The sequence below is a fragment of the Physeter macrocephalus genome, chromosome 13 (genome assembly GCF_002837175.3).
Source record: "Physeter macrocephalus isolate SW-GA chromosome 13, ASM283717v5, whole genome shotgun sequence".
Lineage (NCBI taxonomy): Eukaryota > Metazoa > Chordata > Mammalia > Artiodactyla > Physeteridae > Physeter > Physeter macrocephalus.
The window spans coordinates 79,547,965-79,566,255 of NC_041226.1; the positions used below are offsets into that span (position 1 = coordinate 79,547,965).

Here is an 18,291-nt window from a genome sequence, read left to right on the forward strand (position 1 = left end):
GCTTCCCTGGCGGCGCAGCGGTTAAGAGTCTGCCTGCCAACGCAGGGGACACGGGTTCGAGCCCTGGTCCGGGAAGATCCCACATGCCGCGGAGCAACTAAGCCTGTGCGCCACAACTACTGAGCCTGCGCTCTAGAGCCCTCAAGCCACAACTACTGAACCCGCGAGCCACAACTACTGAGCCCGCGAGCCACAACTACTGAGCCCACGAGCCACAACTACCGAAGCCCGTGCGCCTAGAGCCCGTGCTCCGCAACAAGAGAAGCCACCGCGATGAGAAGCCCGCGCACCGCAACGAAGACCCAACGCAGCCAAAATTAAAGATAAATTGATTAAAAAGCCAAAACAAAACAGGACAACACGCAGCATTTATCCTGTGCCACGCCTGGGCGAACCCGATGCCTCGGGACGCAGATCTCAGGTCTGGTCACTCCTCTCCATCCGGTTCCAGGACCGCGGGGAGAGGCCTCCTGTACCTTCTGGAGCAGACGTGCAGCTGTGCATGAAGGGCCTCGCCCTACGTAACCCCAGCGTCATGGCCAGCCCCAGGCGCTGGACCGAGCCCTCCCGCATCCCGTGGCCTCTGCACGGGGCTGTGTCCCCTCTTCCGTCTAAGACTCACCACTGTGTTCCCTCCACAGCTGAGGACACCGACCGGGTCCCCTGTCGTACAGAACGCCCGTCTTGGGGTGCTCTGTCTGGCCCTTCCTCTGGGTCCAGTCTAACTGGTTTAGGAGCTGCTGCTTTCGTCTGGGGCCCCAGGGCAAGGCCGCACCCTGGCGTTTTGCTGCCTCTGGGACCCTGCCTTTCTTCAGCTGCGCCACCTCCTCCCCAGCCGTGCCTTCCAAACCCTGCCCATCCCCAAAGCCCCGGCCAAAGCCTCCTCCTTCCCAGGAAGCTCCCTCCACCCCCGGGGCTGACGGTGAGCTTCCTGAGCTCTGACATCGGCGCCGGCCCTCTGGGCAGCGCGTCCCGTGCTGCCTTATTTGCACAACTTGTCGGTTCTTGGACCAGAAAAGCCTCTGGCCTCGTGAATGACGCCCAGAGTGCCCAGCCCCGGTCGGGGCTCTGCACGTGCTGCCATGCTCGTTGCGAGTAAAGGACAAAGGAAGAAGTGTGACCCTAATGCGGTTTACGGGGACGACTCCACAGGCAGCCCCTTTCCCTCGTGGTCCTGCCCGAGAGCTCGAGAGGCGCGGGGACCCCGCCCGGAACCGCGTGCAGCCTGTGCGCAAGAGGACCTGCGGTTTTTCCTTCACGTATTTGCTACATTCAGGTTTTGTCTCCAAGAGGATCAGGCAAAGCACCCGAAGACGGGCGTTCCGTACAAGGGCCCCAGTCGGTGTCCTCAGCTGTGGAGGGAACACAGTGGTGAGTCTTAGACGGAAGAGGGGACACAGCCCCGTGCAGAGGCCACGGGATGCGGGAGGGCTCGGTCCAGCGCCTGGGGCTGGCCATGACGCTGGGGTTACGTAGGGCGAGGCCCTTTATTCACAGATGCGAGTGGCCGTGTCTGCCACTGGCCCATCAGAAACGACCCTCCCCTACGCAGAGAGGGAGGACCAGTCCTTAACAAGGGAGTGGGTCTTCAGAGCGACCGCCACTGTCCCCAGCTGCGTTGTGAAAAACTATAAGCAAAGTTGAAAAAAGGCTCCAGTGAAGACTGTACTCCCACCCGGACCCCGTGGCCGTTAGCACCTGGCCACGTCTGCCTCGTCGAGACCGACTCTCGGACGCTCATCTCGCCTCTGACGGTGCAAGGTATTTTGAAAGAGAACTGATTCAGCAGTTTCGCAAAGAGCGGGGCACAATCGTAGAAAATCTCACAACATTTTTGCCCTAAGAATCCTACCAAGAAAGACAGGAAGACGTTCGGCCCATCCGAGCCACCCAGATAAGCAGCCCGCCCGTCAAAATCCTACGGGTCTCACCCAGCGATCAGGTTAGTAACACAACCGCTACCTTTCGGGGTGGAGTAAGCGTGCCCGTTAGCAATTATTCTCTCGATGAAAGCAATCATCTGAGGAATGTTTTCCGTTACCCTCAGGTACACGGTGGGTGGGAGAACCTGTAAGAAAGCAGAGGAGAGACGCGGTTTCCCCAGCCCCGCGCGGAGCGGCTCAGCCCCACTGACTCCACCGTCCAAGCTGCTCATCACCACCTACCTTCAAGGCTGCCATGTCCTGTTTAAAGTCTTCTTCATAAAGATTGGCCAGGGAAGCGGGCGACACGTCCACCTGTAAGGAGATGAGGAGAGCATGCGAGTCCGGGGGGCTCACGACGGAGCCCCAGAGGCACGGCCGCGGGGCCCCAGAGGCACGGCCGCGGAACCCCAGAGGCACGGCCGCGGGGCCCCAGAGGCACGGCCGCCCTCACGGGCTGCACAGCGCGGCCTCCACGCGGTCCTGCTCACAGAGGGGCACTTAATCGTCCTAGTCCCTTGGCTGGTCAACAAGGTTTACTGACCTGCTTTCTGGTCAGAGAGGAAAAGGAACAAACAGTGTCATGATTTCCGTTACATAATTCAAAACAAAACCCAAAGACCTACAATGTAGCCTCTGCTCTTCTAGGACCAGGGCAAGCCAGGTCACCCCATCCGACACACAACCACTTGAGTTCCCGACTTTTATCCCTTATCTCTCAGGGGGCAAGAGAAAACAAGTCACAAGTACATGTATGAGGAAATGTCTCAGAAACATCCGAAAGCAATGCAGCCCCCGTCAATGGGGGCTGTGACGGGTGTTCAGTCTGGAGGGGCCAGGGCTGGACGTCTGGGGGCAAGCAGAACCCCCAGAGAAGTACGCTGACTTCTGAACGCGGGGGCTCTGGATTCGGGCGGGGAGGGAGGCCCGGCACACACGACAATCCTCCCTAGAGCACTTCTTACTTCTCAGCAGAAAAACACTCCCAGCACAGAGCACGACCCTGACGTCCTGAAACCCCACGCGGGTCCACGACTGTGAGCTCTCACCTCCCCTCACCCCCACCCCGTGAAACAGCGTCAGGGTGAAGACACTCCCGCTCCGGAGGACAACGAAACTTCCTCAAGTGGAAGGCCACCCCGAGCCCCGTCACCCTGAGGCCACCTTCGTCCCAGCCCAGGGCCCGAAAAAGGAATCGTCCTGGAAACCAAGGCCAGGGAACGTTTACTGAAGAAATAAACCTGGTGAACAAAGTGTCTTTTTCGCTGCGTGGTCTGGGGCAAGACAGCAAACCTCTCTGCCTCAGCTTTCTTTGCAAGGTGGAGAGTCCCACCGAGTCACCCCTTAGATGGCTCTGGGGATTCCCGTGCACGCGGGTGAGACAGCTCTGCGGACACAAAACCCTTGTTCATATCACTCCCGCGCACACAGGGCACCCAGACCCACTGGGCCTTCTCCTGAGCGTGGCCTTGTGGCAGAGCAGACCTCCTAAACAAGAAACCTGCCACCGTACATCTGTCCAGAGGACAAAAGGCCAACCGAACAATAACGCCTAAAAACTCGGTGTCACTGTGCCGTTTCAGAAGTTTCAGATAAAACGCAATGTGGGACCCAAAGATCAGCATCTATCTGATCAGTATTTGCCTGATTTCAGTCTCCTGCACGGTAATTCTCTCTGGGAGAACACGAGCAACGTCAGTGTGCCCAAGCCCGGCCCCCCCTCCCACAAGGCGAACACCGTCAGCGTCGTCCCAGGAGCACAAGCGTGGTCAGCTGCACGCTGGTACCTCCTCTCAAAAGCCCCCCACGCGCCTGCGCCTGGTCTCCTCGGCGGACGCCGCACGGCATCCGGGACCCGGGCACGTGGTGCGCCGAGCGCCACCTTCCCACGCAGGCCTGCGTCCGCGTCCGTCTCCCAGCCGGGCGTGAACCTCGCACCCCCCGGTCCGCGCTCTCGCCGTCTCCGGCCGTGACACCCACGCGAGTGCGCAGCCTGCGCTACAGACCCGTACGTGACGCCCTGCTCGAGGACACACGCACACCCTTGGCAGGCTGCTGGCAGCGCCTCCGGAGGAGCTTGAACCTGACCCGCCGGGCTCGGGCACGGTGCTGGCGGACGGCTGGACCTCGTCGACGTGATACTAAAGAGCACGTTCTCGTTGCATCTTTAAGCTGCATTTCGCATATTTTGAGGGAGCTTGAACATCTCACGTGCTTAGGGACCATCTGCACTAAACCATCTGAAATTAACCTTTTTTCTAGAGTTTGTAGGTCTTTTAGGTCTTTTCTTATTGATATGTAGGAAGTATTTTTTAAAGAAAAGAAATCAACCTTTTATCCCCAGTGTGAATTTCAATTTTTTTCCACAGTCTTTCAAACTTCTGGCTATTTTATGGCACGTAGAAAATTGCATTTTTATATTTAGCAATCTTTTACATTTCTCCATCTTTTCTGGGTTTGGAAACAAACTTAGGAAATCCTTCCCCAACACGAGGCTATAAAAAGTGCCCCAAGGTTTATTCCAGTAATTTGTGGTTCCACTTCTCTTATGTGAAATCCGATCTGCTTCAGATTTGGTTGTGAGGCATATATCCAACTTTGGTTTATTTTTTTCCCCAGATGGTTACCCAACTGTCAACACTTTTTACTGAGTAATTCATCTGTTCCCTAATGATCTGAAATGCCATCTTTATCATAAAATAAATTTCCATGATTTACTGTGTCTATTTCTGGACTTTCTAGTGTGTTCCATCGTCTGTCTCTTCGTGTAACTGTAAGTTAATGTTTAATCTCTACAGCCTCCAGAGGCGCAGAAAGCAGACGGGGGTGCTTCGGGGTAGGGCGCAGGGAGGCTGGAGGATGGGGTTTCTGGGGGGAAGGGTGGTGACGGTCACCGTCTCGACACCGGTGATGGTCACAGGTGTGGAGGGTTTATCGGGCTGCACACGCTGTGTGCATCACGTGCAGCTTCCCCCAGGTCTGTTCCACCTGAGTAAAGCTGTGCTAAACAGAGGGAAAGAATATATTAAAAACAAAAACAGCAACAACTTTCTATAGGTTTTTAACTTTTCACGTCTGGTAGGGCTACTCCCTCCCTTGTCCTGGCTACTCCTGCTTTCTGCTCTCCCGTGGGAGCTCTAGGGTCAGCATGTCCAGCTCCGGTAATACGGACACACGGTGCGTCGGGGACACCTCTGCGCAAACAGGCACGTCCTGCTCCACGCGTGGTGAGCTCGGCTGCCAGCGCTCACAGGTGACAGTGAACTGGAAGTGGGCACGAGCTGTTGCTGGCTTGAGGGAGAGGGAATCGTATTCCAAAACTAACATTTTAGTTGTAGGCAGCTGGGCCCGCCCCACCGGGGGCTCGCGCTGCTCTCTCCACAGAACCACCTACAGGAGGCGCTGCTGACACGGGGTCCCGGTCCCTGTTATGTCAGACCCCCGCCGGATCACCTCAGCTGAGCTCTCCCTGGCAGGGGACCCCGCCGGTCCAGCCCTCGCCCTCAGCTGCGCATCCAGCCTTCTTCCCAGAGGGAAGGGCACGTGGGCCAGGGTTCCAAAGCACAGAGAGAGTAACTCGGCTTGAATCTCTGAGCCATTTATCATCGTTTTTCTTCACACAAAACGCGACCATGTGAATATACCTCGTTTCTTTTCATCCTTACCCCAGAAATCCTCCTGCGGTTTTTATCCCTGACGAACTATAAAACTGTGCCAAAAGTTAAAGTCAAGGAAGTGATTCAGAAAAGTGAAATATTATAACTTAAAATATTTTAAGAGCAAGTGCCGGCGGAGCAGATGGCTTGAAGGGTACGGCCGTCGTCAAAAAAGTTTGCCTTCAGTAAAAAGAACAGCCTCTCTGCTGGATCCTGAGAAACAAACAGGTATCTTCGTAACTCTGTTTCAGATGAATGGTTTATCACCTTGAAGTAAGACTCTACTTTGAGGAGAGAAGAGACCCTTTGATGCCAGGTTAGCACCCTGCTGTGTAGTAAGTACTGAAACGCTCAGGTGTCCAAAAACACTCTCTACGCTCAGGATCTTTAACCAATCCTACCGACTCTCACGTTCTAAGTAGCGCAAGTTCTTTATAAAGTGGCACGCGACGCCTCCCGCGGGACCCCTCTGAAGCCCCACTCCTCCTGCGCTTGCGGACGCCCAGCGCCTCCGTCCCCAGGCTCCGGGCCTTCACCCCGCGGCTGCTGGCCCACACTCCCCTAACCCCCCGCGCACCCCATCTCTCCCCTCCGGTGCCCACCCGCCAAGCCCCCGCCACGGCTGGACGGCTGCACCTCCGACTCTGAAGACTCACAGCCAACCCCAGAGCGCCCAGTGCGGGGACACGGCTGCGCGGCCTCCCGTCCCGTGCCGGCTGGGCGTGGGCCAGGTGAAACGCCGGCCTGGGCGCCTTCCTTCTTGAGCAGCCTGCATTTCCAGACGCCGGCCCTGCCCGGCCGCGGGCTTCCTGCAGGCTACTCACCCAGCTGCCGCGCCAGGTCACAGGCTTCCGTCCCTTCCCTCCTACCCGCGGCCGGCGAGGCGGGGCTCCAGCGCCCACCCTGCTCTGCGTCGCGGGACCGACCTTCCCACCAAGCGTCCCGGACCCTGTTCGCTCCCGCCCGGACGCCAGCAGATTCCAGAGGGACCTCGCACGCCTGCCCCCGCCTTCCCCTTGGTCCGTCCTCACCGTGGACGATAGGACACTCCCTTCCTGCAGCGTGTTCGCTCAAAAACTCCACTCTAGGACCCTAGGGCTGCCACCCCAGCAAGTGGCTGAGCACAAACTGAAGTCAGACGGCCCTGGGCAAACGGCTCCGGTGGCAAGGCAGAGGGACAGCGACAGCAGCGCGCGGCCCCTGGCAGTCGGGGGCTGGGGGCCCCGGCCCCGCGGCCCCCAGCCGCCCGCTGCTCCCCCAGCTCCCCCTCCCTCACAGGTCCCCACGAAGGGGCAGCTCCCACGGCGGCACCTCATGACCTCGCCTCTAGGCTCCGGTGGTGGACCAGGGTGGACACCTGCCCGCAGGGACACCGGACACAGGCGGGGCGCTGGAGACCAGGCAGAGCCAGAACCAGGCCAGGGCTCGAGCTAAACCGTCAGAGAGAACCAGGGATGGGGTGATGGGACCGCCAGCGCTGGCACCGCCTGATAGTCACCTCCAGCCCTGCAGTGGCCCCTTTCTGGTACCAAACGTGGCGTGTCTTTTCCAATGCCAACCACTTCTCCTACCCTCTGACTCCAGCTGGAAGTCAATCCTATTCGTTTTGTTTGTTTCTTTTAATAAATTTATTTATTTTATTGTTATTGATTTGTGGCTGCATTGGGTCTTTTTTGCTGCGCACAGGCTTTCTCTAGTTGCGGCGAGCGGGGGCTACTCTTGGTTGCGGTGCGCGGGCTTCTCATCGCGGTGGCTTCTCTTGCTGCGGAGCACGGGCTCTAGGCGCGCGGGCTTCAGGAGTTGTGGCTCGCGGGCTCTAGAGCGCAGACTCAGTAGTTGTGGTGCACGGGCTTAGTTGCTCTGCGGCATGTGGGATCTTCCCGGACCAGGGCTCGAACCCGTGTCCCCTGCATTGGCAGGCGGATTCTTAACCACTGCGCCACCAGGGAAGCCCCGTCAATCCTATTCTGACACCAGCTCCTGGGGTCAGCATAGACCCCGCAAGTTAAGGGCTCAGTCCCACAGGACTGCCCCACTTCAGACACCTGCAGCAGTGGGGTCCCCAAGCCACCAGCACTTTTGTCCACCGACTAGAAATTTGGGGGTCTGATGAAACAAGTCACAGAACTCAGGAGAGCACTCCACTTCCCATTACCAGTTTATATAAAGGACGCAACACAGCAGCCCCGTGGACAAGACACGCGGGATGAGGTTGGGGAGGCGGGGGGCATGCATGCCCTCGGGGGGCCGGGCGGGCACCACCTCCCAGCACCTCCATGTCCAGCAACCGGGAAGCTCCAGAGCCCCGTCGTTGGGGGGTTTTATGGAGGCTCCATCCTTGGGAAGATTGATTAAATCCCTGGCCATCGGTGATCAGCTCAACCTCCAGCCCCTCTGCCCCCCCAGGAGGTAGGCAGGGGTGGAGGGATGGAGGTGGGAGTGAAAGTTCCAGCTCAGCTCATGGCTGGGCTTTCTGGCACCAGCCCCCATCCCAACGCCATCTAGGGGCCCCAGACACTGGTCATCCCATGAGCTCACAGAAGGCACTATCACTCCAGCCGTGGACCAGGAACCACGACAAAGACCACATGCGTGTTTTTATTTCAACACAGCCCTGAGCTGAGCTTCAGATTGGTTTGGCTTTCCTCCACTCACGAAGCGCACACCCTCCCCCAGTGCAGGGCGCCCACCGAGCCCTCCCTGAGGCCCTTGTCCCTGGTCGCATCCCCCCGCCCCAGAGCAGGCCGTTCCCACTGCACCGAGCTGGTCCCGTGCTGGAAGGTCCCACGGTCTACAGAACAAAGCCCAACTCCCAGGGCACTGTCCAGGCCGGGACGCCCCTCCCTCTCCAGCTTCGCCAGCCGGCACCGCCCGCCCCACGTGCCAGGGATACTGCAGGATTGGCTTCCACGCAGGACACGCTCTGCTCTCTCCACGCTCTCCCCTCCACCCAGAATGTCTCGCTGTTCACGTGCCAATCCCTTCCTAACGCTTAACATCCCGCGTGGGCGAACCTCCTCCAATAAGTCATTTCTGAATTCCAGAAAGGCGCAGTGATCCTCTTTGCACCCCACCCCCAATCTGGGCTTACAAAATAAACTAAGTCACACACAGAGCATCCGTCTGAGGGTCCGTCTGCCTCGCTGGACACAAGGATCCGGAGGCCGGGAACTGTCTGTCTCACCTCTGTCCACACAACGCCTCTGTCCCAGGCCTGAGCCTGGATCTGGATGGTCAATGAAGTTCAGGGACAGTCCTGGAAACGGAAGTCGAGTCCACTGTAAGGGAACACGACACACTGACTGAACTATCCAGACTAAGTAAAAATGGGAAACCCCGCTGTGCTGAGGATGTGAGGAAATACGTTTAAAGTTGGAACCTGTTTTCGGCACTGCCGGTAACCTCTCTCTGAAATGATCCAACTCCAAGAAGGGTGACAAATCGTATCAGATAAACTGCTCATCATTTGACCTAGTAATTCCACCTTGGGAAAAATATTTAAGCAAACAAAACAGAGGGGGAGAAAAACAAATTCACTGCAGCACTATTTTTAACACCTAGAAACAATAAAAACAGTCAAAGATGGGGAGGTCCAGAGGAATCTGAGTAGCCCCCAACGGCGGAATGCTGTCTAGTTATTAAAAAGGCAAGTCGGTAGGAAATAGGAAGATGGGGTTTCTAGGAAATAAATCTGAGAGAAAATAACAGAATATGGGAGGAATGCAAGAGTCCAAAAATAAGGATGGTAGTAAGTACAATGTCTGTGTGACGGAAGGTTGTAAGACTGTTTAAAAATGTTTAAGAATACTTAACATGAAAAAACACTCAAAATGCAATAAGTGGAAAAAGCAGGTTATGAAACAATATAAAGTATAAACTCATTTTCTAAAAAAACACTATATATATATATATATATATATATATATATATACATACATTTTTAAAATTACAGGACGTAAGGTACTCCATGTAGGTTTTTCTGTAAATTAGATAATTTAACAATTTTTTATAGATCGTTAGAGATAACTGTTATAGATATACTTATATATAATTGTTATAGAGAGTTGCTAATCATAAAAAGCAGAAGAGGTGAACCTTTGAAAGTAGACTTTAAAAAATATAACTATAGGGGGTTTCCCTGGTGGCGCAGTGGTTAAGAATCCGCCTGCCAACGCAGGGGACACGGGTTCAAGCCCTGGTCCAGGAAGATCCCACATGCCGCGGAGCAACTAAGCCTGTGCGCCACAACTACTGAGCCCGCGCGTCTAGACCCCGTGCTCCGCAACAAGAGAAGCCACCGCGATGGGAAACCCACGCACTGCAACGAAGAGTAGCCCCCGCTTGCCGCAACTAAAGAAAGCCTGCGTGCAGCAACGAAGACCCAACACAGCCAAGAATAAATAAAATAAAATAATAAAAAAATTGATTTAAATATATATATATATATATATATATATATATATATATACACACACACACACACACATATGTGAAACTATAGAGAATTCCCTGGCAGTCCCATGGTTAGGACTCCGTGCTCCCAATGCAGGGGGCCCAGGTTCGATCCCTGGTCAGGGAACTAGATCCCGCATGCATGCCACAACTAAGAGTCTGCATGCCGCAACTGAGACCCAGTGCAGCCAAAATAAATAAATAAATAATAAATAAAAATAGAACTACAGGGACTTCCCTGGCGGTCCAGTGGTTAGGACTCTGTGTTCTCACCACCGAGGGCCCAGGCTCAATCCCTGGTCGGGGAACAAAGGTCCCAGAAGCCATGGGGCACGGCCAAAAAAATAAATAAAATTTTTAAAAATAAAAAATAAAAATATAACTATTTTATTTAATTCCTATGTTAGAATTTCCCCCCAAGACTTCCTTCCTCTAAATGCTGAATGAGATATAAGAGAAGCACCCTGTTCACTTAACAAATGAGAAAATTAAGCCTCCTATGAGCTAAATTTCCCTAGCCCCAGAATGGCCTTTTGACTTTCCTCTGTAAAAGGGAGTGAGGAATTTACCCTGGAGGCTGAGCGGGCAGGGAAGGGCCTGCATGCGGGCTGGGAAGCCTCCAAGGAACGAGAGGATTCAGGAAGATTACCTGTCAGAGTATCCTCGAGGGGACAGTAAGGCCTCAAAAGTCTTGTGAAGTGCAAATAAGCAGTGTCAAATAGGGGTTAGAATACGAATCAATCAAAGCACTAATCAATAAAATCCACACTTACCTCATTGGCTCTTTTGATTATTTTATCATCCACGTCTGTAATTCCCATCACCATGATGATGTTGCACCCAAAAACCCTGGTCAGGATCCTTCGAATTATATCAAATCTAACGTATGAGCTGAAAGAAAAAAAGGTCAGGGCATCTTCAAAACCGAAAGTCATCACTGTGATCTTCAAAAGCGTGCGGTGCGGGGTACGTTGAACGCAATGCTGCACGCCTTAACTGTGAGCGTGTGCTATGAAGGACGCTTCCAAGGACAGCCGAGAAAGGAAAAGCCTTTCACTGGCTGGCCCATGCGGGTCTGCGTGAGAAACTGACAAAGGTGCTGCCTCAATTTCAGGACACCACATTAGCATTTTTAACTTTACAGACGTTGCATTTACATCTATTCAACTGTATAAAAAATTCACTTGTGATGCAAGCTCCGGAGGTGGTCAAGATACCGAGAGCTTTTACCATCCTTGTCCGTGTTCTAGAATAACTTATGTTTCACCGTGGCAAGAGACAGAATCAAATAATGACAAATCAAGACAGGGACAATCCCATCAAAGCTGGATAAGATCATTCCTAAGAAACGTGCACACAATTGTGGAGTATCGAAACACCAGCTTATGGACAGACTGCACAGGGGTAATTCAGACTTGTGAAAGCAGAAGGGTTTAAAATCTAAGACCCATTTAAAATCTCAAGAAACTAGTTTCCCATAAAAACCACCTTAAAACTCAGGGTCAGCTAATCGCATGCTCATCTCTGTCATCCGCACGGCCTAAGTTTGAGCTCAAAACATCATTTTCCCTCGAAAATGAGCCTCATTATTATATCCTTTGAACTCCCAACAACCACCCGCCCCAAACAGAGCTGAGGCCAAATTCCAGGGACAAGCACCTCCAAAACTCCTTCTCAAGGAGCTAAAAGGTTAAATATCCTTTTGAAGCCTCAGACTGCTTATTTATGAACTGGGCAAAATTCCACTATGTCCTAGGGTTGCTGTACATAATCCTGGTGCCTGTGCAGCAGGAATTCCAACTAATTCTTACTATAATTATCATCCGTGTACCCCTCTTTGTCGAGTCAGGAAAACTCTACAAGAAATGAGATTTAAGAGAAAAAGCTAACAGGAACCTAAAACAGAGTGAAAAAAGAGTCAAATCACATGCGCAGCCCAGAGGAGCTGGGGGCTGCAGGTCTCTGATACCTGCATGCGGCTGCTCCCCGGGGCCTCCACAAGCACCGTGGGTACCCTGAAAGCCCAGGTGCAGGACCAGCTCCCCTGGCTGAGGCCGCACCCCTAGCGGGGAACCTGGGCTGGCAGACACCCGCCTCCCCCTCAGCTCAGCACTTCCCAGCCAAGGGACCTGTCCCCATTTACACTCTGGGGATGAGAGCACCAGCACCTGGCGTGGTCAGAGGAGTCACCGGCTGGGGTTTGCGCAGCGTCTAGCACGGCCCGTAGCAAGAGCTGTGTCTGTTAAGTGTCCGTCTCTAACACAGAGGCTGGTGGGGCGAGCCGGGAGGAGAGTGTGGAGACAGGAACCTGGAGAGCGAGCAGGGACAGACCCGCGGAAGGACAAGGTCCTGGGCTTTGGGGTTTTAAACTTTATTTAAGAGCAGTGGACCCTGCCTGACCGTGCCTGACCAGCCCCGACCATCCCTGCCCCCTAGATTACAACCTCTTCAGAAATCTCGTAGCACTTAGGGTTCTACCTTGCAGGGACACCCCAAATTGAGGACTCTCCCTGATAACGTGTCGCCGCGATGCCCAGAGTCGTTATCCTCAAGGGGGGGCCTGGGCGAGGGAGTCGGACAGGAGGCTTCTGGGGTGTTGATGACATTCTGTTTCTCAATCTAAGAGCCATGAACATTGTCTTGGCCGTACGCTGAAGATCTGTACTCTTTTCCGTATTTGTAAGGACACATACAAATTACAACTGAAAGGCCTGAGTCTGCTAGCTGAAAATAAGGGAGAGCCTCTGCCCTACTCCCCCTTTCTTTCAGAATTTCTTCCTCAGCCCTTTTAAAATGTACCTAAATGCTTCTAATGGCTAAACAAGGCTCTGTCAGTCTCATGACTCAGGAAAGTTTCAAGGACCTGGGAGCCTTCACTTTGAAATGAAGTTACCACGAATGTTCACCACCCAGTGGGAGGGGCCTACCCTGTGCTCGAATCCACACTACAGACCTGCCTGAACCAGAGAGCTGGGCCCACTCAGCTCACCCAAGACTGCAAGTCCCTTCTGTCTCTGCAATCCTTTCAGCGAGCTGCCTGTGCGTCCCATTCTGGTTTAATTCTTACTCGATAGTAAAATTGTTTTCTTTCTCTTTTGCCTTTGTGGAGAGGTTTTCCAGGGTGGGAGATACAATAACCTCTACTGTTTTCAATATTTCCCCCAACATATTTAATACTTCAATAAAGGGATCAAAATATGCTTTTTATAATTAACAGTTGTTAGCCCAAAGTGAAGGAAAAAATGACTCATAGACTATTTACTTTGTTATAACACACACAAAAAAGCTCAGATCTTGGGCTTCCCTGGTGGCGCAGTGGTTGAGAGTCCGCCTGCCAATGCAGGCGACACGGGTTTGTGCCCCGGTCCGGGAAGATCCCACGTGCCGCGGAGCAGCTAGGCCTGTGAGCCATGGCCGCTGAGCCTGCGCGTCCAGAGCCTGTGCTCCACAACGGGAGAGGCCACAACAGTGAGAGGCCCGGGTACCGCAAAAAAAAAAAAAAAAAAAAAGTTCAGTCTTGCTGGGTGATATATAAATTTTTGAAATATGTACTGAACAAAGGTGACTTTTAACCTAGATCTGAACAATAACAAGTTTAAAAGATGCACAAGAGAAAATATTAGGAAAAGCAGCAATTTCAACAAACGTAGAAGGCAGCACATTACCAGGTGGAGACGGAGCACATGGAGGTCAGATGCCCCAGGGTCCACCCCTGCTCTCACACTTCCTAATGTGTGACCTCCCTCAAGAACTAACGTGTTACCTATCCTCAGGAACTGGTGAGCCTTGACCACACTTCCCACCTCAGGGACTGGGTTAAGCAGCACTTTATGGGCGTTATTTCATAAAATTGTGAAGATTCAAAAAGATGGATACTATTATCCCCACCTCAAAGATGAAGAAACCAGGACTGAAAGTAATAAAGTGGGGGACTTCCCTGGTGGTCCAGTGGGTAAGACTCCGCACTCCCAATGCAAGGGGCCCGGGTTCCATCCCTGGTCCGGGAACTATATCCCACATGCATGCCGCAACGAAAAAGTCCACATGTTGCAACTAAAAAAGATCCCACATGCCGCAACTAAGACTCGGAGCAGCCAAGATAAATAAATGAATAATAAATAAATAAATAAATATTTTTTAAAAAACAAAGTAATAAAGCGGCCTCTCCAAAGCTGGGAAGTAAATAAGCGATGGGGGCCAGAAATAACTCCTAACCAGGTGATTCAAGGGCCCTTGGAAAGGCTTCATCTCACTACCCAACAGAAGCATCTGATTCCAAAACAGGTCCTTCTTCACTGCTCCTCACTGCCTCCCTGACCTTCCTCACCTGTGAAATGGGACCAAGCGAGACTGTGACATGTATGCTTCCCACGATGCCTGCAATACAGAAATTATTCAGCATTCTCAAGTTGCCATTTGGGGGATGGCAAAAACATGCAAAGGCTTTTTCTTTCCAGAATAAATGGTCCCTTAAAATGTAAAAATTCAACCTCAGGACACTCACCAAGCATGACCCAGGTGCGCATGATCGTAGACGGTTGGTCCACAGCTATACCTACAGGAACAGAGTTAAAATCCACCATGTGAAACGTATTTGCAAGAAACGGCACCCCACTCTCAGTTACGATCATCATACAATCATGCGTGTTTTGAAAAGTAACCACTTTGGGGGAATGCATAGCCGGGGCTGTATTACACTTGAATCGCTAAATGCACAGACGAACCTGTGAATCACTATGACTTTAAACCTGCTTTTATCACTCATTAAATGCTTCCACCTGAGAACCCAAACCCGCTTTCCATGCAGAGGCCCCCGCCTCCGAATACGCTGGGTCCACAGCCCTTCCCGCTCCACCTCCCGCAGCACCCCGCCCCCCCCCCAATCCCCGGGGGCTACCAGGAGGCGGCGTCCGCGCCGCTCACGATCAAGGGGTCTTTCCTCCCGGTGAGGCTGTTGTACACCTTGACGCCCGTGTCGTAGCCCGCAGGCTGCAGCCAGCCCTGCCCGCGCGCCCCCGACGCCGCCCGCGGCCCCGGCCCCAGGCCTGGCGCGGCCCGGAAGAGCGAGGAACCCACGGGGACCCCGCGCGTCCGCAGCATGGCCGCCCCGCTAGCCGCACGCAGAAACCCGCCAGCCACACCCACTCCGGGAGGGGCCACCAGGCCCCGCCCACACGGAAGGGGCCCGGTCACGCCCCGCCTACCCCGGAAGAGGCGGTCGGGAAGAGGCCGCCCCGCCTCCCTCGGGCTGTCCGGAGCCCGCTGCGGCGCAGGGGGAGGGGCAGTGCCTCGTGGTGGGGGAGGGGAGCGGCAAGCTGGGGTGGTGTCCCAGTCCCGGGCCGCGCGCGGGCCGAGGCGCTCCGCCCTTCTCAGCGCAGGACTGAGCAGAGCCGGTGCAACCCGGGCCTGGGGGCCGGGCCCACGCGCGGCCGGGTCTGGTTCACGGGGCGGGCACCAGCTGCCGGCTCCTCGCCTGATGGCGAAGCACGTCTGCACCCCAGCGCAGCACACAGAGCAGGTCTGCACCCCAGCGCAGCACACAGAGCACGTCTGCACCCCAGCGCAGCACACAGAGCAAGTCTGCACCCCTGCGCAGCACACAGAGCACGTCTGCACCCCAGCGCACACACTCTGTCTCCGCATGAAAGCGAAGCTAGGACACCACCCATTCATCAAGTACGCGTAGTAGGAAATGTCTGCCTGGGATTCATTTTAAGATTAAAAGTTATGTCATCTCGTCTCTTGAGAACAAAAACATTCTGAATTGCGGTTTCAACGGGACTTTTTAAAGGTGGCTTCTCTTGAAGTTACTTTCAAATTATCTCAACAAATGTGAACCTATTGATATCTTCCAAAACCGTGTCAAAAAAAGAAAGAGAAAGAAAGAACGAAAGAATGAAAGAGAAAGGAAGGAAGGAAGAAAAAGAAAGAAGGAAGGAAAGAAAAAGAAAGAAAAAGAAAGGAAAGAAAAAAAAAAGGAAAAAAACCCCTTTGCTTTTGCAGTCCTCAAAACAGCACATAAGTTCCGCAGTTCTTTCTCGGGCTTGTTTTGGTCGTTCTATAGAAAGGCAAGTGCTTAACTAGAGACAAACAATTATCTTCCTAGAGCACTTAAACTTTTCCCCAAGATCCCTGGAGTCCAGCTCTGCAGCTAAACGGTAGTCTAACGTGAATTGTGTTCTAAGGCATGACGCTAAAATGTTAGAATCTGTCGTTCAGAATTAGGAGACCTCCACATCAGTGCTAAGCACACACTCCCCAAATACAGTTCTGCTGGTGCATTACCCGATCCCTGAGTGGTTGAGATTGCAAGTTCTTTTGAACTCTCTCACTGTACCCACCAACAAATTCAGCAAAGGATTGCAGAATCAGTCTCTGATGAAATCTACCTGTTGTGCAGGTGGGAGAACATGTGAGCAGTAAAACATCTGATAGGGAAAGCTCTGACCCAGATATTAGATATGCCAGTAAAATAAGAAAATGAACAAAAGGCTTGACTGCAATCTGTGAGAATATGCGGAATTCAAGGAAAAAGCTAGAAGTTTTGAAACCAGATTTAGTAAGACAACACCAAACCCCGCACATGAATCTGGAGAGCTGGCATGTTTTAACTGGCCATAGGACATCATGATTTTTAAACTAATAATGGTATCTTCTTCTGTCCTCTGGAAACTGGCCCTGTCAGGCAGCAATGCTACCTTAAGTCTTCTGGGAATCTTCAAACAGTGATAAACATACCCATTATTTAATGACGCTTAAAAGCATGACTCCTCTTGCAGGTTCAATATTAAAGTCAAAGTGATGGGAAGATATATTAGCACATACACCAAAAGAGTGCGTGAGAGCTGAGGCGATTCCTCCCAGTCTAGGTCAGAACAAAGTATATTAAAATTAATGATTCCAGAATATCACGAATGCCATTTCTTAGTGTCCTTCATGACAACAGCAAAAAAAGTGTAGTTCTCAGCATTACATTTTCTTTCAAAGCAAAATTTGTAAATCGAAAGTAGAGTAGATAAGATAGCACATATTGTTTAGGGCAATTCATGTTTGAGATGAATGTGTTAGGATTTATATTTTAAGCACCTCAAAACATAAAGAATTGTATGTTCATCTCTTTTACTCCCATAGGTTTCAGCATCTCCAGTTAAACTAGAAATATAACCTTAGAAAAAAAATTTTAATAACTATTTTAGAAACACACCCCAAAGAACAAAATTGAAACAACCAAAATTCTTCAATCTATCCTCAAAATTAAACACTTTGCTTTAGTGGCATATCTAAAATGCGTGGTCACAGTTATGCCTTAGCTATTGGTCTTCTAACCTTGTCCAGAAAACGATAAAGTCATTGGCATACACTTTAAGAACTTTGGAAAGCTAATCAAATATTTTCTGACTTTTTAGCCCAAGGGGTAAATTATATCTTATAGACATTTTTCACCACTGCATCCCTACTGCACAGACCAGCAGCTAGCACATGCTAGGTGCTCATTAAATATTTCTTGTTGAATGAATTAAGTTTTTTTGTTTCACGTGTCTGTGAAGTCCATGAAAACATGAAGAATCATTATTGGGATGACATCGTGATTAAAAAACAAACAAACAAAAAAACTCCAGCTTGCTTATCATTGGAAAGAGTAAATTGTTTCTCACCTTTATTCTTAAATCAAGATAAACACTACTCATTTTAGAGCCGATGAATGCAAGGATTTAAAGAACCTATCTCTTTCTTGCAACTGTACTTTAAAATTACTTATATGTTTTTTTCTTATTCAGCGTTTACTCTGTATCCCATATAATGTCTCCGTTTCCACATAACGTCATAGTATTAAAGTCTTTTGTGCAGGCTAGTGGCCAGTAAATGAAACTTAACTCATCCTTTGCTTTAAACTGGGCCAAAACTGGAAAAATGCGAATCGCTAAGTAAAATAACAACCATTTTCCTGAATATCGAAGTGAACGTTCTCCTGATGTGAGGGTGGGTTAAGGGGACTGAGAGTAAAGATCAAACCCGTTTACTTGAAAGTGTATTATTCGTCGTTTATCACCGCATCAACGATCCAATGTGAACAACTCATTTCGAAAGACAAACAGCTCCATTTAGTCTCGTCTGCGCCCGCAGATCGCTGGAATGAGCACCGCTGCAGATAATTACCTATTTTATAAACACTGGATTGCTCTGCAATGCTACTGGGTTACAAAGAGTAACTTAAAACTTCCCGGCGGTCGTGGCTGTCACAACACTGCTTCTCCGGAGAC

The 18,291-nt window shown here is 51.8% G+C and overlaps 1 protein-coding gene across 2 annotated transcripts in view; it reads right to left on the minus strand.

Annotated features, from left to right (window-relative positions):
- The window catches only part of CARS2 (cysteinyl-tRNA synthetase 2, mitochondrial), a 42,005-nt gene extending 26,869 nt beyond the window's left edge, over positions 1-15,136 (minus strand). Inside the window, exons 1-5 of one of the 2 annotated variants that reach the window (XM_024123163.2) lie at positions 14,928-15,136; positions 14,535-14,585; positions 10,804-10,921; positions 2,166-2,237; positions 1,963-2,068 (exon numbers count right to left, since the gene is read on the minus strand). In XM_024123163.2, the coding sequence (XP_023978931.1) occupies positions 1,963-2,068; positions 2,166-2,237; positions 10,804-10,921; positions 14,535-14,585; positions 14,928-15,130 (550 nt within the window). In that variant the 5' untranslated portion in view covers positions 15,131-15,136. Of the gene's footprint in view, positions 1-1,962; positions 2,069-2,165; positions 2,238-10,803; positions 10,922-14,534; positions 14,586-14,927 lie in introns of those variants that run through there. The other variant, XM_055089341.1, reaches the window with a different exon arrangement.
- Positions 15,137-18,291: the final 3,155 nt, after the last annotated feature.